Here is a 22311-nt window from a genome sequence, read left to right as displayed (position 1 = left end):
AAGGTCTGTGAATGGGCGCCTTCTGTTCCTTGTACCCTCCCCCCATGAATTAAGTGAAAGGGATAATGGACTTTTCACCCATACCTCAGAGAACGCTTGGAGGAGGGCGATTCTGCACCAGGTGATGCTGGCTGGCTGTCCACCTGCATCTGCAGAGGGACTCTACCCTCCTGCTTCTGTTCCTGCAGTTTAACTAGACGCCTCAACATGTCTGCTTGGTCCCTCATAATCCAAAGCATCTCATCCTGCACCACACGCTCTTGCTCATTGGAAGCTTTCCTGCTCTCCATGTCCATATCTAACTTCTTGGACAGTGAAATCCTCCATGCTCAGCTCTGTGTCAGCTGTCCCGGAGGCGTTCATTATCTCGGTGAACATGTCCTCCCGCATTCTCTTTCTCCTCCTTCTAATCAGCGAAAGTCTGCTTTCAGGTGTTGATGACATGCCGAAGGACAGATTTCCAGCTGTCAGTCATGGGAAAAAATAAAGGAGCCATTGTACATGAAAAAAATGTTTCCATAGTAAGGCAATTTTCATAAAAAAAAACACCTTTATTACACTAGGTGCAAGCCATAACAATCAGAATCCATAATCGTTCACTGTGCCGTTTTGCTGCTCCAGCCATGGTGAATAGGACCCCCTCTCACCCCGGGTCATTGCATTTTTAAATGAAGTTTATGGCAGGCTCACGTCAGGAGCAGAGGTAGATAGTTGAACAACGGCCCTTCCCCATAGCACCACAGGAAGCTGTTTACGAACAGGGCAGCGGGGGGGGAGGGGAGGGGAACGTTTTCACTCCCAAATCGCAGAATCTCTCATGTGGGGCCCCACTCCTCTATCAGCCACTTTAAACTACTTGCCGACCAAAGCCTAGAACAGTAAAGGCATATTAGTGGCTGTGTGGTTTGGCGATCCAGAATATGGGGTGGGTGTGGGTGGTCTACATGCTCTTTTTTTTCCTTGTAAGAGCACTTTTAATGAGAACTTCCCGCGCATCCCCTGGGAAACCCTATGTGATATCAGTCTCCTGAGGGTAACAGAGGCGGAAAGGAAGGAGATGCTGCAAGCGTCTGGGTATAGACCTGGTCATTATGCTGCTCTGCTATGTACCGCAATGATGCCAGCAGAATTAATTCAGGAGTTGCATGGGAAAGCGTCCTACCATGGTGGAAGAAATGAGACTGCCCTTCCCAGAAACCTTTTGCAAAGAATTGCAGAGTACCTCCATGTAAGTTTCCTAGAGATATCCATGGAGGATTCCTGGGCTATCCCAGTCCACATAAGCAGTCTTTTCTGGGGGCCACCCTCTGCGTAGCTGGAGTGGCCTCTTGTAAGCAGAGAACCACAGCACCTCGCTTTTTCTTCACAGTAAACATGCAATACCACCAAATGTGCGCGCCCACTAAAGTTTAACTGGACTTTGATTGTAACTGTATACTCACCAGAGGTGCCTTCCCTGGCATCATGGTCAGCCACCGTGATGTCCTGTGACCCACAGGGCTTCAGGATTAAAAATATTTCCTGGCTCATGGGGAGAATGGATCCATCGCTCACCTGTCTCCCATTCTCCTTCTCTTTCTCTTCTTCATCCACCATATCATCCTCCTTGTTATCCCTAGACTCACACACCTGTGAGGTGCCCACATTGCTTGTGGGGGTGCTGGTAGGGTCAACCCCGAGAATTGCATGCAGCTCGTTGTAGAACCGGCATGTGTGAGGTTTAGCACCAGAACGACTGTTCGCCTCCCTTGCCTTCTGATACACTTGGCAAAGTTCTTATATTTTCACATGGAACTGCTGTGTGTCCCTCGTGTAGCCCTTCTCCCCCATTCCACAAGCAATCTTTGCATAGATGTCAGTGTTTCTTCTGCTGTATTGGAGCTCTGCCTGCACAGACGCTCCACCAACAGTGATGAGATCCACCATCTCCTGTGCAGACCAGGCTGGAGTGCGTTTGGGGCATGTAGTCTCCATGATCAGCTTAGCTCAAGCTGGCACACTCCCAATGCTGATCAAACAGGAAATGGGAAATCAAAAATTTCTGTGGCTTTAGCAGGGGAGGGGCAGTTTCCTGTGTACCTGGCTGCAGTGCAGCAGAGTTGAGAATGATCTCCAGAGCGGTCACAGATGAGCATTGTGGGACACCACCTGGAGGCTAATTAAGTCGAATTACACAACGCTGCATTTGCACTATGAAAATCTAATTAAGTGCTATGCCTCTCACAGAGATGGATTACAGAAGTCGACATTTTACACCAACTTTGGTCAGCGTAAAGGACCCGGTAGTGTAGACACATACATTAACAGGTCGACTTAAGGCAGCTTCCTTCGACCTAACTTTTTAGTGTAGATCAGGTCTTAGACACGCACAAGTGAAATAACATGTAATTCAGATCAGTATACATTACAGGAACTCTACATAGAACAATATCATGGGAAACAGGAATCAACAGAGTATAGTCGTTTTGGTTTGGGTTGTATGCTTATTTTTGTCAAGTTCAAATACTAACAGCACGATCTTCACTTTACAGCTTTTACAGCTCTTAAGACATTTAGGAATCACTTTATGCTGTAACTCTTCACTTTTGCACATACAGAGGGAGAAAACCTCAAAAACTGGACTGACATTCATGACTCATTCACTGGCCTGCAGTTTCACAGAACTGAATTCTGTGGTCTTGCCAGCAGGCATTCAGACTAAGAAAGCAGCAGCAAAACAGCAGATTAGTTTGAGCAGGGGAACCTAACAAGACAAAAAAATGCTGAGAACTTTTTTTCTTGAAGTCTGAAAGACAAACCCAGGAGCTGGGGAGAGATTGGTACTGAAGAGGAGAAATTTGGAGCCAGGCAGACTACTAGGAAGGGTGGGGAGAATAAACTCTCTTTTTAAATAATCAAAACATTTTATAAAAGATTACTTTTACCATTCATATTTGTGATTTGAGTTAACCCTCTCTTCTTGAGTACACATTTTATACTGCAAGGAAGTCAGATACTTAAAAGTGCTGTCTCTGGAGTACCTCATAGGTCACATTTTATATTAAGATATCATTTATAAATAGTTATTAAAACATCTATTAACGATTTATAATAAACTGTTAATTGTTATAGATTGTCATAGAATCCAACAGATCAATAAGTGGCTTATAATCATCTCTAACACCATCTATGACACATACTACTTATGTCTGTAACAATTATAACATCTATTAATCAATTATTAACCATTATAAATCATTTATAAATGGAACCTTAATATAAACTGTGACCACCTCACACTTACAAATGAAGTGCAAGCCCCTCTCATTTCAGTTCTATGGCTAGGGTGACCAGATGTCCCGATTTTATAGGGACAGTCCCGATTTTGGGGTCTTTTTCTTATATAGGATCCTATTACCCCCCACGCCCGTCCCGATTTTTCACACTTGCTGTCTGGTCACCCTATCTATGGCCTACCCCGGTAAACAAAGAGGATTCTGAAAAATGAGAATGAGATTGTACTGTACTGGCAAAATGCTTAAGGTCCCAGTGCTGCAACTACCTACTCATTTGCTCCACTTTGCGCACATGACCAGTCCTGTTAAACTCAATGGGACTATACACATGCGTAAAGTTACTCGAGTAAGTAGTTGTTGGATTGGAGCCTAATTCACATAACATACTGTATATTACTAAAAAGGGCCCAATCCTGCAAATATTCATGCACACAAGGAACTTTACTCAGGTGAGTGTTCGCAGGCTTGGGCCCCATGTAATAGACTTTAGTTGAATAGCTATGTTACATAGCAATGACATGGCAAGAAACTGGGGGGGAGAGGGGCAGCATGTATTGAATATGGCGGTTAACAGCACTTTGTTCCTAAACAAGGTACTGACAACCAGATATGTACAAGTTAAAAGGGGCACTGTCAATTTAAATAAATAAATAAAGCTGCCCACTTCTATCTGAAAATGATTTGCTTACTATTTTTAAACATACCACCTAATATTATTTTACCTAGTTTGTCTTCTGTGAACATTTGACAGCACTTTGTGTAGTACTGTTTCCCTTGAACAGTCAGGGCTTTTCAATATGCAAAGTTGTGCAGTTTACCTAAAGGTGGCATTTAAAACAGATTTAGTTAAATTTGTGCAAACGGCTGGGTGGACATACTTATTTCATCTTAAGAGAGGTTTATTTGGGTTTAGTTTAAATTGATTAGAACAGGACTAAGATAAATTAAAATATGCTACTCTTAAACTGAAATGACTGTAAAACCACAAAACCTGACAGCAGGAGAGAGAAGCAGGTTTATACTTCTTAACGTTGTTTTTAACTCTTCTTTTCCCTTTTCAATTTGACTAGATTCGAAGGCATGGTTGCAGAGCAGAAATACCTGTTTACTTTTCTCTGCTGAGAATTTTCAGCTCCAAAAAAACCTGAGAAAGACCAAGCTTCAGATATTCAAGACCACTTACAAGGCCTTTTGTTTTGTATGGATGAGAGACCTGTGTACAGCTAAATACCTTTGAGTTGAAGTGTTGAGATGAAGTTTTGGGCCAGTAACTTGAACTGCGGGAGATTAAGTAAATGTAGTGAATGTAGCGAAATCCCAACAACTTCAGTGGGCAGGACATGGAGTTAGGATGACAAAAGACAGACCAGTTAAGTGTTTCTTGGAAGGACATCCTTATGGTATCCAGCCTTGTGGCCGACCAAGGAGGAGGTGGAGTGATAAGATGGAGCAAGACCTAGTAGCTCTTAATGTGAATTATCATCAATGGAAAAAGTATGCACTTGACAGAAAGAGGAGGGAGCAAATTGTGAGATCAGCCAAGGAGCTCCATAGTCTACAGAGCCAGGGAGGAGAAGGAGGATTTCAACTTGATGTCCTTTTAATGTGGTAGTATTTTAAAAGGCACTCAAGAGGGGCTTTAAGGAATCACATTACATAAGTTACAAAAGAACATCTCTTTCTGCCCATCAGAATGCCTACAGCAGGGCTTTGTACATTTCACACTCTCTGACTCTCTCTGGGATCACTATGGCTCGTTAGTCTTCCTTTTGTATAAACTGGGGAGGAAAACTGCAGCTCTGCTATACACAGGAGCTTGCCCTCATGTCATTGTGTACCCCTGACTCTGCCTCCCCGGAGCTCAGGTTCTCTTTCAGAGGTGTTGCCAACCCTCACAATTTTGTTGGCACACTCATGATATTTGGCATTTTCCCTAAAGCCCTAGCTCTTGGAAGCAAGAGATTGCATGAAAATCTCAGTTCTCTTTCTCACTTTCTTTTTCAGTTTTTAGCTCTCATAGTTGTAGAGAAATGCTTGAAAACATGAAGCAAGTGAAGCCTAAATGCTTACAAGTCAGAAGGTAAAGAAAAAGAGCCCAGTATATTTATTATTGTTTAAAAATCTCATGCTTTTCTGCCAACTTTATGATTTTTGAGGGCTTGGGTTTAACCATACTGCTGATCCCACTACAGTTCAGGTAGTTTTAATTTAAATCATGTGTTATGGGCAATTTTATAGAGCACTGCTAGCCTGGCACTAAATTTAAGTTAAAATAAATAAGAGTTTTAAGATAGTAAAAAATCTGATATGGCAGGATATTCTTTGTCTAGCCTGCAGTTCCAAAGCTGTCTGATCTTTTTTCCCTGGCCCAGTATCCACAGTGCAAGTCTCAGAAAAGTATGTGTTCTAGTATAACTGGAGTATCCAATATGGGTGTTTGTAGTTCAAGGGTTAAACTTAAGCATGAGGTAATCTTCCAATTGCTAACTTTAGTCCAGATCCTAATGTTTATTTCTTTTGTGCTATCCATTTGTTAAAACCACATTCCTTTTCACATGCCAGTTTCAGAGGACTCACTGCTATTATTATTCTTAATTTGTGTCAAAGGAGCAGGTAGAAGCCCCAGTTAGGGATTGGGGCCTATTGTGGTAGGCACTGTACAAACATGGAATAAAAAGGCAGATGGTAAAAACCGTGAGGATCAAGTGTACGAGGAGAGACAACAGGTAAAGAAAAACAAATGGAATGGACAAGAGAGCAGAATATAGGATGACCTATGTTTCTTAATCTTTGAGCTAGTCAACAAATTGATGCAAGTGGGGAGAAATGGAACCCCCCACACTTTTTTTTTTTTAAAGTTCTACTTAACATACAACCTCACTAATAGATCAGCAACTACTCTGGTTACTATATTACCTTGAATTGTCTTGAAGTGCTATTTCTTCCCTCTCTGCCCTCAAAGCAACTACACCCCAACTCGATATAACGTGACCCGATATAACACGAATTCGGATATAATGTGGTAAAGCAGGGCTCCGGGGGAGCCGGACTGCGCACTCCGGCGGATCAAAGCAAGTTCGATATAACGCGGTTTCACCTATAATGCGGTAAAACTTTTTGGCTCCCGAGGACAGCGTTATATTGGGGTAGAGGTATATTGTATAAACTGAAAACAAATGAACTGGACCACTGATCATAAAGTTAACTGGTAAACTGACTTAGGGTTAAATAAAACAATGTCTCAAATAAAACCCAGCGGGTGTACAACAGAGTAAGACGGACAAAGTGAATTATTTAACTGGCTTAATTATAAAGTCCATGATTTCTTAACCAAGCTTTCGGTGATAAACATTGCCACATAAGGAGGTCTGCATTGCTAACCAGTAGGGAGACAAAACAGCCTCTTTTGCAGAATTACATTGCTAGAACCAAAAGTTACTTGGTAAATAGGATGGAAATGAAATTCCAAAAGGCAGAACTCTGAATCAGGAAGTAAACCTTAAAAGTTCAGATTCCCTCTGAAAAATGAATTTGAAAAAAAAAAAAAGGGCTGCATTTATTGTCTTTCAATTTACATATCAAATTTGATCAGTTAACAAAATTAAACACAATTAATCATGAAGACACGACACTGGAATTTTGTTATTAATTTTGTTGATGCATAAGTTCTCTCTCCCAAATCTGTGTCTGTTCCACAAGATTGTCAGGCAGGGAAAAAACCCTTAATTCTTTCACTATATTAAGCAGATCTTAGATGAGTAGCAGATCTACTCATTAAAGAAAATTCTATTTCTGCTATTGTAACTTTTCAGAATAGATCTTCACTAAGCATTCCATACAGCCTTGGCATATACAGATGGTCTCCCATAACAGACATAAATGATGTGTCAATTGCTGGCAGCAAAAAACAGCTTCATGGACTGTGTGAACAGTTGCCATTCTGAATGTATTTTTGTTTTCCTTTAGATAAGCATGTTAAACAGGACTTATCTGTTTGTTAGGGAACGAGGCCAAATAAAGCCTCCCCCCCTTCATGTTAAAAAAGGTTTCTAAAATGGCTCACTGATTTGAGAGACAGGATCTGCTGAAAGTGGATGGACAGGCTATTGTTTAGTGGATATTCTGGTTTGAAAGAGAGATGAAAGGTTATTAGATTAGGGTTGGGATTTACTTATTTTATATAATATGCCCTGAAATTCCATCATACTACGTCTTTCTGCAGGTCAGTCAGCCACATTAAATAGACAGCCTAGCTCAGGGCTAAAGAACTGGTCTCAAAATTGAATTTTCCTTGTGAGAGATGAATCTACATTACCAGTGAAGAGAGTCAACAGGAAGCATGATAGCATACAAGGTTATATGGATATATCTGATCCTAGACATAAAATATAGTCCTATGAAATGAAAGGCAATTTTAAAATTAGTTCTAAAAGGGGATTGTGTATGGTTTCTATAACTAGAATATCTCACACACTGCAGAGGGTCCTGTCTCACTGAACTGGGGCATACCAAGAAGCTAATTCTCAGTAGGATCCACAGAGGAAGCCATATATAAAACATACTGTATATTTTTAAAAGATTTTTAAAAAATATTCTTTAGTAGATTTGACATAAGAAAGATGAAGAGTCTGGAAGAAAACATCCGGAATTAACATAATACATATTCCTTGCACCAACAAAAAGCATGTGTTATTGCAACATTAAAACGGGAGGGACAAACAAGCTCCTTGGGTAAGGAAACTGCAAAAGTGAAGGTTGAACATTCAGCCTTAATTCTGTCCCCTTGTGCCTATGCCTCAGAAACAAGGGGGCTGGAGGTGAAACTGTACTCCAGCGATTTGCATGCAGAGGGTTCCCTCTATGCGTGGTTCTACCATCTCCAGATCTATGCACAGTAGGCAATGGGGTCAGCCACCTCTATAGGGCCAAAGGTCTGAGCAGGAGGAAGGCAGCTGTTGGACTGAGACCAGTAGGACACGCACATCATCCCTCTTCTGTACAGGTGATAGCTTACTGAGATAACATAGTTAGGAGCTGTGTTGTTACCTTTTCTGCTGAACCCCCTTCCAGAGCAGGGATTCTCTTGGGCTAGGGAGCAGGACAGGTCATAGTGGGGGCACAGAATTTGAGCAGACCTCTATGCAGGTGGCCCTGACTTCCAGACAATGCGCCAGGATACTCTCAGATCCCTGGGGTTCAGTGGAGGTTTCTGGGGGATGGAGGTGTGGGGCATGGTCTTGCAGTCTATACTGCAAGGCACAGAGAGGAGAAAGGAAACTATGCTCCTCCAGCAAAACTGAGGGATCCTCACAGAGATTTCTCTTGTAGGTTTTGCCACCCAGAACAGGGTAACCTGGCCAGTCTCATTTTACAAAACTATTTCACTCATTATAACTCTTATAGCTTTAAAATTCTACCTGTCAGAAGGAAGAACATGCTTTGGTCAGTGGTTGTAAACAGGAATGCAACATTATTCAACAGAATTCCTCCTGCCAGGCAAGATTTCCCTTTCAGGACATGAAATTAAGGTGACAGGACTGTAATACATAATGAAAATACAAACTAGAATTTCTACTACTGTTTCATGTTGGCCAATGCATCCAAACTAAAAGGATGTGAATGAAAGCAGTTATAATAAATCTTCTACTGGATATGTGTGAAATCAACAAATGTTTCTTGTTGGGGAATAATTACTAAATCAAAAACTAAAATGAAGAAAGAGGGAAGACATTTATTCTTACACACTAAACTTCCAACATTTCTAGGAGGAATGAGTTCAAAATAAAATACTAATGATTTTCAAACTTATTTCCCTGCCATAAAAAGGTGAGCTTTGCTTCTAGGAAACCCTTTGTATCATCCTGCTCAAGAAAAAACACAGTAGTTTATTCCAGTGGTTCTCAAAGCCAGTCCGCTGCTTGTTCAGGGAAAGGTCCCGGCGGGCCGGGCCGGTTTGTTTACCTGCCACATCCACAGATTCGGCCGATCGCGGCTCCCACTGGCTGCGGTTCATCGCTCCAGGCCAATGGGGGCTGCGGGAAGGGCGGCCAGCACATCTCTCGGCCTGCGCCGCTTCCCGCAGCCCCCATTGGAGCTTTCCCTGAACAAGCAGCAGACCGGCTTTGAGAACCACTGGTTTATTCAAAACATTCTTAAAATTTTGTGGGAAAAAAACCCTGATAGAATTGTTCCTGTATATAAAAAGAGTTTCAGTTGCTCATATGTTTTTCTCATTGTAGTGGGGCGGCCTACAGAGGTACTGGGGCTGCAGAGATATAACCTGGGAATAGGTAAAGGCAGCAGGTCCTAACCCCTTACCAATGATGAGTGGCCATTACAGACTGCAGTGAGGGGGGGGTAGATGATGACTGGCAGTAGCCACTGATGCAAGGTGGGTTTAGAGAGTTGGGGGTTCCCCTGAGAGGGGAGACCCAGAGCGTGAGGGTACTGCTGGGGCAGAATCCTGAGGTAAAGGGCACTGGGGTCCAGGAGGGACATGGGGCCAGCGGCAGGCAAGACACCGGCCAGAAGAGGGCGCTCCATATGCTGGAAAAGAGCTAATACCTAAGATGACCAGCAGGAGGCGCCACGCTGGTGTCTCTCGACTTTGCTACATTCATAAATTGCATCATCCAAGCCAGGTCACAGAATATATGTGCCAGATCCTTAGTAGGATGTCAAAACCTGCACAGGAAAGAGAATGAGGGCATATCTGTGTTGGCAAAAGTTTGTAGCATAAGTTATGTCAGCATGAAGCTGCCACATTTAGTATACCGCTTTTGCGCTTGCATACTTGGTGAGTACGCAGAGCACCGATGCAAGGAACCAAGAGAGCTTGTTTCGATGCCCAATATGGTGCACCATGGGTAGGTATCCTAATGTGGAACTCACCACAGTCCCATACACTATCTTTTGGTAAGTTATGACAATGCACAGTGGGGCCAAAGAGTCACACAGGTGTCAACCCTGGGACTGAGTGGTCAAGTTCCTATCATGCAACTTTCTCCACCCCATAATGCTATCTCTATCCATGACTATTTTGAAAATCCCATAAACCTGCATGGGACTTCTTGTTTGTCATCTCTGACAGAAGCATGGAGTTTGTACAGCTCTGCCCTACTGTCACGTGCGTTTCAAACCTGGGACGCACAGACCTCTGGTATTTGCAGAGCCACAAGAAGAGCAGCAGGGAACAAGATGATCTCCTGGAGGTCAGATTGCTGTGGAACACAATTCAAGATTGTCGGTGGCATTCATGGAACAGCTGCAAACAGTGGAGTGCTGCTTCTGGGTCTGAGAAACAAGCACTGACTGAGGGGATCACATCGTAATGCAGGTATGGGATGACAAGCAGTGGCTGCAGAACTTTTGAATGCGCAAGGCCACATTCCTGAATCTGTGTGCTGAGCTCACCCCAGCCATCCAGCGCAGGAACACCAGCATGAGAGCTGCACTGACGATGGAGGCACGAGTCATGATCGCACTGTGGAAACTTGCAACTCCAAGTTGCTACCAGACAGTGGGAAGTCATCTTGCAGTTGGAAAATCCACTTTGAGGGCTGCTGATTAGTTGCCTAAGGCCAGATTACAAAGCACCCAATCAAAAGCAGAGAGCTGGTGAACTGTTAGATGCAGTTACTGATAGCTTGAGGATAGAAGCATGCAACAGATTACACAGAAAAGCAGTTACATTAACACAAGATGGCTGTGCACATTACTCCAATGAACTGTGTGCAGTTAGAGAAAACTGAGGTTTATGTATCGGCGGTTGATACTGGAAGCAATAAGACTGGAAAGTACTGTGTTACAGTGTCAGGGGAAGTCAAGGCATTAGCAAATGACCTGTAAAGTAGTGTTGTTAAGAGTTACCTGACAGCCAATGGGAAAAAGATGCAAAGTGTCAGAAGTGAGTTGGAACAAGATGTTAACAATTTGGTTACATATAGATGTGCATTAGGTTGGCTAATTTCACTTGACAAGATCAAAATCAAATTTTTGAATTGCTCCGCTCCGGCACCGGGCAAAAACCTACTGGTCCGTGCTCCAACTCCGGGCTCCACTCCAAAGCCCTGTAATATGGTGTACATTAAAAAAAAATTAAAAATAGAGAATGCCTTACACTGGGACTAACTAATTTTTTTCACAGGTTGATAAAAAACTATGATTTTACCAGGTAAAACCACCTATGGTAAATACTATGCCAGGAATTGGCAACCTTTGGCATGCGGGTCACCAGGGTAAGCCCCCTGGTGGGCCGGGCCGGTTTGTTTATCTGCCGCGTCCGCAGGTTGAGCCGATCGTGGCTCCCACTGGCCACGGTTCACCGCTGCAGGCCAATGGGGGCTGCGGGAAGCTGCAGCCAGCACATCCCTCAGCCCGTGCCGCTTCCCGCAGCCCCAATTGGCCTGGAGCGGCAAACCGCAGCCAGTGGGAGCCACGATCGGCTGAACCTGCGGACGCGGCAGGTAAACAAACCGGCCTGGCCCACCAGGGGGCTTACCCTGGCAGGTCGCGTGCCGAATGTTGCTGTTCTCTGTACTATGCCATTGCTGTAATTCAAAGTTTTGCATGTGTGACCCTATGAGATATTTCTTGGAAAATTTTATGTGAATGAAACAATTTGTTTGAGATATGGATATTGGAAACTAGGTGTAAATCATCTTTCATAAATTCTTATGCTTGTGTGTCATATTTTATCTCCAGGATGTTTTGGCACAGAAACTCCATATTTGGCTCATTCAAAGATTCTTGAAAATGGTCCTTTGCACTAGGACAGGGGTCTCAAAGTCCCAGCCCGCGGGCCATCTGTGGCCCAAGAACCTCCCCACTGCAGCCCGCAGAGGAGAGATGCATGCAGTCATGCTGCCCGCAATGTCTGCTGCAGGCACCACTCCCCACAGCTTCCATTGGCTGGGGGAGAGGGACAGAGATACCATCACTAGTCGCCAGGCAGAGTCAGCCATGGAGGCAGCATCATTAGTTGCTGGGCAGAGTCAGCTATGGAGGCAGCATCATTTATATTCATTGGGGAAAAAAGTCAGTCAAAATACCGGACACAACTATCTGATGCACGCTTTGCTGCAATCCTTAAGGTTTCAACTGCTTAGTCACTGAGGCCAAACATCAACAAACTGACAAAACTGAAGAGTTGCCAGGTGTCTGGCAAACACTAAAAACTCTCTGGCAGGCGAAGAATTGTATAAAGTTTTATGACAGTTTTATTATTTCTAAGAAATCTGAAATAAAAAAATACAATATAAACGTTTTCTTTTCTGAACACGATCTTCAGTGACATTATTGGCCCGCTGGGAGGATTTGAGGACTGGCGCTGGCCCTAAGGTAAACTGAGTTTGAGACCCCTGCACTAGAGCTTTCCAAGAACTGGGAATATGTGTTTTGAACGTACTCAGAATTGAATTAGGAGGGTCAGAATGATGCATTGTAACATTTGCCAAAGACACTATACTGCCTCTGTAAAGTCCTCATAGGGAGATATAGGGCCTGATTTTCCTATCAGTTTCACTAGTTTTCACCAATAAAATTCCATTCACTTCAATACAGTTAATCCTGATTTACACCAGCATGAGGAAAAAATATCAGACTGATCGGACTTTGGAAACGTTATAAAAGGTCTGATAAACTTTTAGATTCATTGGTACGAAGGCTTAAATTCTCATACAGTATTTCCCATAGCGTCTCACCCCCATCCAGGGTTCTGGGCTTCAGCCCCGTGGGGCACACCAAGGCTCAGGGCTTTAGACCCACGGGTTTAAAAATATTTACTAGAGCTCTGCTTCACACAGCGCCAGCTGAATTTAAAGCCCTGATTGGTATCTTTCCACAATCACTACCACTACACATCTAGATTAATGCACTTATTCCCCTGCACCTTATAACTGCCCCATGAACACAGCTCATTCTCATTCAAGGATTCTTTCAGGCCTTTTAAATTCTCAATGGGTAGCTCACAGCTTAGGAAGCTCACATGGTCTCCATCAAACTGTCAGGCCTTTTAATTTGGTCCTCGAGCTCCCGCCAGGGATCAGGGTCAGAGGCTTGCCCCACTCCACATGTGTTGTGGCTCAGCACAGCTCCTGGAAGCAAGGGCATGTCCCCGCTCTGGCTCCTACACGTAGGGGCAGCCACAGGGCTTTGCATGCTGCCCCTACCCCAAGCGCTGGCTCTGCAGCTTCCATTGGCTGGGAACCGTGGCCAATGGGAGCTCCAGGGGAGGGGCCTGTGGACGGGGCAGTGCACAGAGCCACCTGGCCAACACCACATCTCCACGTAGGAGCTGGAGGGCAGACATGCCACTGCTTCTGGGAGCTGCTTGAGATAAGCCTGCCCCCCTGACCTCCTCCTGTGCCCCAACCCCCTGCCCCAACCCTGATCTTCCTCCCACCCTCTGAACCCCTCAGTCCCAGCCCGGAGCACCCTCCTGCACCCCAAACCCTTCATCCCCAGCCCCAGAGCCTGCACTCCCAGTCGGAGCCCTCCCCCCTCCCCCACACCCCTGCCCCAACCCATACCCTGAACCCCTCATTTCTGGCTCCACCCTGGAATGTGCACCCCCAACCCAGAGCCTGAACCCCCAGCCAGAGCCCTCACCCCCTTCCACACCCCAATCTCCAATTTTGTGAGCATTTATGGCCCGCCATACAATTTCCATACCCAGATGTGGCCCTCAGGCCAAAAAGTTTGCCCATGCCTGGGCTAGATTATCTCACTCTAGGTCGTCATTGTGAATTAGTGAGATTCTGCTACATACACATTTCAGTTCAAAATGTTATTTCCACACACAACCTCAGAAACAGATGTCAGATCTAATCACTAAAATGAGAAGAGGTTGAAGACACCAAAACAAATTAAATGTATGATACAAAAATACAGGGTATTCAGTAAAATATGTTCTATGTATGATACATTCTTATTAGAGGTTTGGCATAATTTGTTGCATAACCACTGTTAATCTGAAGATTTCTTTTCCAGTGTTACACCTTCTCATATTTATGTTCAGTGTGCCCTCAGGCAGGGCATTTTTTTTTTCTGATTTACATCCCTTTCTGTTTTGCTTTAAAAAAGAGAGTTACCTTTTGAGCCATGCTGTCAATAGAACTGTGTCAAGTTTCTGAAACTGCAAGGGAAAGTTTGGGATTTCTTTGTTTTACATAATAAATGAAAACTTTCTGCGGACATGGAAAAATTTCAGCTCCAATACCGCTTCTTTATTTTGTAAAATACACCCTGAAAACTGCCTTACTGGGGCAAATGAACAAATTTCTTTGAAAAAAGCCGACTTAACAGGCTACATACGATAGAACATATTGAAACTATGTTTTTAATCAGTACATAGTCTCCCCATTTGTACTGAAGCTGTTTGTTTTTATTTCTACGGTGGATACATATTTTGGCTTTTGCTCCTAGGCTCAAAGAAAACAATAATAGTTTTGTGCACTGGAGGCCTGATCCAAAGGTCTACTGAAGTCAATAGCACTCCACAAGAGTTCAGAGGTCCACCCATGAAGAACTATTTGAAGGAACATGAAGTAAAGCACTGCAGAATCTGACCCAGTATTGGAAAAGATTATATTTGTATTGGATTATTGACCACAGTAACAGACATTTACTGCGTCACCATAACAGGGTACTTACATCAGACAGAGACACATGCACAAACAAGTTGATTTACATCAACCTAACTTTGTAATATAGACCAGGCCTAATCTACCACATTGATGGGTCCAGTATGAGACCCTAAACATGCAGGCAAACAGGTTGGTTTTACAGGCAAGGGTTTGGTATTATTAATTATTATTATTGCAGTAGTGCCTAAGAGCCCCAGTCATGGACCAGGACCACATTGTGCTAGGTGCTGTACAAACACAGAAAAGGCAGTCCTTGCCTCAAAGAGCTTTTGTTTATTCTTGACAAATCCAGGTAAATAACAACCACCCAAGTTAACTTCCTTCTTTGACAGGATTAATACCTAGTGGAGGGGGAAGCTGTAGATGTGATATAGTTTGACTTTAGTAAGGCTTTTGACATAGTCCCACATGACATTGTCAAAAGCAAACTAGGGAAATGTGATCTAAATTAAATTATTATAAGGTGGATCCACAACTGCATGAAAAATTGTACTCAAAGAGTTCTCTGTCAAACTGGGAAGACATATCTAGTGGGGTCTCACAGGAGTTTGTCTGGGGTTCAGTACTATTCAATATTTTCATTAATGACTTAGATAACAGAGTATGCTTATAAAATTTGCAGATGATACCACACTGGGAGGGATTGCAAGCACTTTGGAGACCAGAATTAGAATTAAAAACAACCATGACAAACTGGAGAACTGGTCTGAAGTCAATAAAATGAAATTCAGTGAAGACAAGTACAAAGTACTATACTTCGGAAAGAAAAAAATTAAATGCACAGCTACAAAATGGGAATAACTGGCTAAGCAGTAGTAGTTTTGAAAAGAATCCAGGGTTATAGTGGATCCACAAACAAAGAATGAGTCAAGGATGTGATACAGTTGCAAAGAAGGCTAATATCATTCTGAGGTGCATATAAGACATGGGAGATAATGGTCTCACTCTATTCAGTGGTGAGACCTCAGCTGGAGTATTGTGTTCAATTCTGGGCACCAAACTTTAGGGAAAATGTGGACAAATTGGAAAAAGTCCACCTGAAAGCAACAAAAATGATGAAAGGTTTAGAAGACCTGATATATGAGGAAAGATTAAAATAATGTGGTATGTTTAGTCTTGAGAAAAGACGACTTGAGAGGGGCCTGATAATAGTCTTCAAATATGTTAAGGTCCCTTATAAAGAGGACAGTGATCAATTGTTGTCCATGTTCACTAAAGGTAGTACAAGTAGTAATAGGTTTAATCTGCAGCACCAGAGATTTAGGTTAGAGATTAGGAAAAAAAAAATTTTTTTTTTTTAACAGTAAAGGTAGTTAAACTTGGGAATAGGCTTTTACAGGTGGTTGTGGAAGCCCTATCATTAGAGGTTTTTTAAGAACACACTGGACAAACACTTGGCAGAGATGGTCTAGGTTTCCTTTGGCCTGCCTCAACGCAGGGGGCTGGACAGGAGTAGGGTAGGATTCCTTTGGGGCTGTGAAATCCCATTTGCTGTTAAGCCTTCCTCTCGCCAAGGCGATGCACCTCTCCATTCAACAAGGAGTCCCCCCACCCTCAATGCAAAGTCGTCTTCACCGAGCTCCCAAGGGAAGCTTAAAGCAACAGGTTGGAAGGAAAGGAGCCCAGCCACCTTCTGGAGGAGTCGGCAATTCCTCGCCCCCCAAACTGGCCCGACCAACAGCATTACGGACTAGCACAGAAGATATCCCGCCACCACAAGCGATAAGCCCCGCTCCATCCTTTCCAAATCCCGCATCCCTTTGCACGGGATGCAGCCCGCTTCGGGACAAGCTCCAGCCCGCAGAGGGATCGGGCCGTCCCTGCTTCCCCCTGGCAGTGAGGCAGGGCCACTACCAGGGTCCCGACTCCCAGCACAGCCAGGGGATCAACCCCCGCCCCTTGGCTGGCTCCCCGGAGACACAGCCGCCCCGGGGCTGTGCGGGGCCAGCGAGCCCCGGCAGCCGGGCGAACAAAGGACGCCGCGAGCAGCGGGGCTGGGGCTGCGCCCTGCCCTCCAGCAGGGCCCGGCTGCAGCGGAGGGGGGAGAGACGCGCCACTTACAGCACAGAGCCCCCAGGGTGCCGAGGAGAAGCGGCAGGAGGCTGCGGCTCGCCATCTTCCAGCACCAGCTGCTTCCCGCGAGGTGGCTGGAGCAGCTCCCAGGGCGCCTCAGCCAGCGGGACTCCCGCGGCGCCCTGCAGGCGGGGGCGGGGGCTCTCCGGCTCCCTCCAGCGGGGGCTTCTCCAGCTTCTCGGGGAGTTGCGGGGAGGTGTCTCTGCAGCCGCCCAGGCTGGGTGTGAAGGTTTCTGCTGGGTCCTAGCACTGCCCGTCACCCTTCGGGGAAGACGGTCCCAAGGAGCGGAAAGGACTGGGGCCACTTCTATATGTCGGTCAGTGTTGTCCTCATATAGCACAGGCTCCCCGCTGTCAAGGCAGGAGAGGTGAGACACAGCCACACACAGCCGGTGGTGGGGAAGGGTGGGGCAACCTTGAAATGAACTGAGAGTCCATTCCAGCTGTAACGGGAATCCCATCTACTCTGGCTGCAGAACTGCCTGGCTGCAATAACTAAACCAAGCCACCTTCCAGCCCCCGTTTTCTTCCGTGCAGCTCTGAACATTCATGTTAATTTTGATGAATTCCTGATCGTCTTCTTGGCATGCACAGTGCAAACGTAACTTTTCTTTTACACTAACACTGCGAAACCATCCCAGTTTCCTACGCAGCTGCCCCTCGCCCTGGAACAATAGCTTGCACTGAGCGTAGTTTGAACAGAAAAATAAAACATCTCTGATTCTATGCGAGGGTAGATTTCAAATATTATTAATTGTTGTTATTAATTATTATTATTATTTCATTATTGTGTTTATGTTCCAGTAGCACTCTCACAATGCTGGGCTCAGAAGAGCCAGGATCCTTACTCCAAAGATTACATAGGGATTGATTTTCGTGATCATTGAAGTCACTGGCAAAGCTATCATTGTCCTCAATCGTACAAGATTGGACTCATACAACAGACAAATAGTTATTAAATTTCACGTAGTGAGCCTGATTTTCCTCCACTGTCTTGCACCATGTGAAGTCAATCTGTGTATAAAATTGCATTTTCCACCTACTTTACACTCATTTGCAAAGTAAATGACTCCACAAGGGGGAGATCTAAGCTGTTTTTAGATTTTAAAGTATCAGGGGGTAGCCGTGTTAGTCTGTATCTACAAAAACAACAAAGATATTCCTAGGTAAAACACATAACTATTGAATCACTACAGATGTACAGTGTCTTTACAAATAGTTATGAATCAGTTCCACACTTGCAATCACTAGAACTGCCAGTGATTCCTAAGATGCTCTTCTCATAGAATATCAGGGTTGGCAGGGACCTCAGAAGGTTATCTAGTCCAACCCTCTGCTCAAAGCAGGAGCAATGCCCAACTAAACTCATGTTTAGAAGAATCAAGCAAATGCACTACTAATTTGTTAAAACAATTGTAAATCCAATTTAAACATACAGCAGTTTTGTTTGTATTCCCAATGACACTTGTTACTTAAAAAATATATTGAAATATAAAAAGTATGTTGAGCACTTCAGGCAGAAAGTATGTAGAGAAAATGAAAAGCAAATGGGAAGGATTCAGAAAGGATTCCAAATAGAAGTATGTGTCCTGTCAAAAATCTTGGATTAAATTTTTATACTCTGTTCTGGCTTCATTTCATTTTTGTGTGTATGATAATTTTTTTAAACTGACAGAAATCGTAAAATAAATTTCATAACCCTGATTGCAAATGGGAAGAATAAATCCCAGGGAGGTAAAGTCCATTGTTCTCAAATTTCACGGAATTGTCACTTTTCTCCGAAAGTGCTTACTTCTTCATATACATGCATTAGTACAGAGAATTGAATCAGGAAAGAAAAACATTTATGTTCCTAGTTTTAGGAATCTCATATGAAGCTATCATTCCCCTTGGTAAGTAATAGCTTGTGAACTAGAGAGGGATGTGAAGCATGTATGTATTAAACAAACATTGAATAATCCATGAAAAACACTTTTAATGTATTTTTCTTCATGGTAGCTGAACATCTCCATCATCACTGCATTGATGATGCAAACTCTAGGACATTTGAGGATGAGCTTTCTCACATGCCTTACTTCAGCAATTCGTTTGGTTTCCAGGAGAGTGACTTCATAACTGGCTATAACTTCCATTTTAATTTGTTTTCTTCTCATTTTTAATCACACTGTTAAAAATCCAGACACAGCAGCACTTGCAGTAGCTGCCTTGACTTTCTGTCCATTTACTCTTATCTTCCTTCCACCACCAATAAAATCCCATCAAACATTTGGAAGCTTTTACTTTTGCTCAGCAAATCTCCATTCTTTTTGTTTTTACAACAGATCTTGAACAAGTTCAAGGAGATGCTTCTGCACCAAACTGTGACAATAATAAACTTTGATTTATTTGGCTTGGATTAGAACATGATCATCATTTACAAGTATTCTAAGGATTAACCCACCCAGGATGGAAAGGAATTATTTAGGGTGGTTTAAAGGGATGTAATGGAATGAAATTTGAGAGGAAAAATTTAGAATGAATTTCAGAAAGCTTGTACACCACTTGCAGCAAGCATGTGGGGTATGTGTAGTTGCATACTGCAGTGAAAAGCAGGCTATCCATGCTGTGGTGTGTAGCAGTGGGGAGCTGCTGGAGCCTTTCCCCTCTGCCTGTCTCTTGCCAGAGCCTTTCCCCACTGCCTCCCTCCCACCAGAGCTTTCCCCAATGCCCAATCTTTCACTATGTGGCAGGGGCAGGCTCTAGAAGCAGGGAGGTAGCTATGGGACACTATACTGCTAAAAATAGCAGGCTAGATGGGGAGGCACTACTTGGGCACATAGACCTGGTCTACACTGGGGGCGGGAATCGACCTAAGATACACAACTTCAGCTACGAGAATAGCGTAGCTGAAGTCCATGTATCTTAGGTCGACTTACCTCGCGTCCTCATGGTGCGGGATCGACTGCTGCCGCCCCCCCGTTGACTCTGCTTCCGCCTCTCGCCGCGGTGGAGTACAGGAGTCAACGGCAGAGTGATCGGGGATCGATTTATCACATCTAAGATAGACACGATAAATCAATCCCCGATGGATTGATCACTACCCGCCGATCTGGGGGGTAGTGTAGATGTACCCATAGAGAGCAGTGTAGGGTATATTCCTGGTTACATACCCACAGTGTTCAGCTGTGTCTTTACTCCCCTAAGCAATGCCTCCCCACCTACACTGCTATTTATATCCATGCTAAGGAAGGCGTGTAGTGTATATACCCTATATACAGCCAAAAGGAATGTGCAATGTAGACATACCTTAAAATAAGAAAGTCTCCTCATCCTCCACGCAATTGGTATCCTTCAGTCTATTTTATTATGTCTCAGCTCTGCCCCTCTAGCTGGGGGCCAATTAGCTAGGTACAGAGCATGACTAATTGGCTATGTTCACTAGGGGATGTGATGGGGATTAAGCCCCATCAAGAAACAAAGTGCCAATTTGGATGATGCAGAAACAGTGATTGGAGAAGGGAATTAAGGAGTTAGTCACTGGGGTAATGATACAGTCATCTGGCAATGGGGTGAAGAGTACCTATTTTTGTCTCTCAGTTGTAGTAGGCTTCCAATACTAATTGCCAGAAACATAAACTCATATCTAGAGCCTAGTTCTGATATCATTTACACAAGTTTTATACCAGTGTAACTCTACTGACTTCAGTAGAATTACTCCTGATTTACAAATGTGAGAGATCAGAATCCCTTTTTTCTTTCCTTTGTGTTGGCTTGCCTTTTCTGGAAAATTTTATGGAGATATACCTATCTCATATAACTGGAAGGGACCCCAAAAGGTCATCAAGTCCAGCCCCCTGCCTTCACTAGCAGGACCAAGTACTGATTTTGCCCCAGATTCCTAAGTGGCCTCCTCAACGATTGAGCTCACTACCTTGGGTTTAGCAGGCTAATGCTCAAACCACTGAGCTATGCCTCCCCCTCTACAATACATCAGAATATGTTTTTCAGCCTAATGTTTTTCAGGTTGACCTAGCTATGCTGCTTAGGGCTGTGAAAAATTTTGCACCCTGAGCACCGTAGTTATGTTGACCTAAGCCCTGATGTAGATTTGGCTAGATCAAGGGAAGGATTCTTCCATTGACCTAGCTACAGCCTTTCAGAGAAGTGGATTATCTACATGGACAGAAAACCCCTTCCATCAGTGTCTCTGCCATTCTAAAAGCATTAAAATGTACTACTGGCACGCAAAACCTTAAATTAGAGTGAATAAATGAAGACTCAGCACACCACTTCTGAAATGTTGCCGACCCCTGGTCTACACTATGACTACACAGTGCTGTAGCTGTGCCATTGTAGTGCCTGTAGCATAGACATATGCTCAATATAAGACAAGAGATGGCAGATGGATACAGACAGACCAATGGCAGAGTACAAAGAAATCATGAAATGTTACCAATTGAGCATGATAGGCAATGGTCTCATCACACCAGCAGCCTAACTGTTGTCAATTTTTTTTGTAGGCATCATGGCAGAGAAGAGGGTTTTGAAGGTGGATAATGAGGTAACCTGGAGACTTCTAAAACCAAAACTAAAACACACAACAATAATGGTCGTCGGAGAACTACTTTGATACCCTGTGTGAAGGAGTTCACTCACCACTTGTGGCATCTCCTTGTGGCTACATCTAAGGATTCAGCTCTCACCTAGGCTAGCCTCCACTTCCATCAGTTACTCATGCTGTGATGCCCCCTGCCCTTTCTCTTTATGATTCCAGGTGCTCCCCCTTCATGACTTGGCCTTCTGGCCAGGTCACTATATAGTCCTCCCCTTCCAGGGTAACAAAGTCCTTCTGGACTAGATGTCCGTTTGGTTTCTCCACTAATCTTGTGCCACTTCCAGTGGCTGGTAGGGGAACGCAACTCCACTCTCTACACTGGGTTCCAGCCAAGGGATCCTATAGTGAGCAGTTAAAGTCTGCTCAGTCCTACACCTTTCTGCTGTTCCTGAGGCTTCTTCCTACCCAGCCCTCTCAGGCTTTCTTTCCCTCCCCCAATTCCTCTGGAGTTAACTCAGGGGTGGGCAAACCATGGCCCACAGGCCACATCCAGCCCATCAGACGTTTTAATCTGGCCCTCAAGCTTCCGCCGGGGAGTGGGGTTGGGGGCTTGCCCCGCTCCACACGTGCCATGGCTCAGCGTGGCTCCCGGAAGCAGCGATATGTTCCCCCTCCGGCTCCTACGTGTAGGGGCAGCCACAAGGCTCTGCACGGTGCCTCCGCCCCAAGCACCAGCTCTGCAGCTCCCATTGGCTGGGAACCATGGCCAATGGGAACTGCAGGA

The 22311-nt window shown here is 44.3% G+C and overlaps 1 protein-coding gene across 4 annotated transcripts in view; it reads right to left on the bottom strand.

Moving 5' to 3' along the window:
* The window catches only part of JAM2 (junctional adhesion molecule 2), a 60624-nt gene extending 42992 nt beyond the window's left edge, over positions 1-17632 (bottom strand). For 2 of the 4 annotated variants that reach the window (XR_010594500.1, XR_010594502.1), the window contains exon 1: positions 16982-17301. Coding sequence is in view for 1 of the 4 variants with exons in the window: in XM_005289296.5 (XP_005289353.1) it covers positions 16982-17036 (55 nt within the window). In the remaining 3 variants the exon portion in view is untranslated. Of the gene's footprint in view, positions 1-16981 lie in introns of all 4 variants that reach the window. The other 2 variants (XR_509079.4, XM_005289296.5) reach the window with 2 other exon arrangements.
* Positions 17633-22311: the final 4679 nt, after the last annotated feature.

This window comes from Chrysemys picta, chromosome 1, assembly GCF_011386835.1.
Source record: "Chrysemys picta bellii isolate R12L10 chromosome 1, ASM1138683v2, whole genome shotgun sequence".
Classification (NCBI taxonomy): Eukaryota; Metazoa; Chordata; order Testudines; family Emydidae; genus Chrysemys; species Chrysemys picta.
This window is presented reverse-complemented; position numbering and strand designations above follow the sequence as displayed.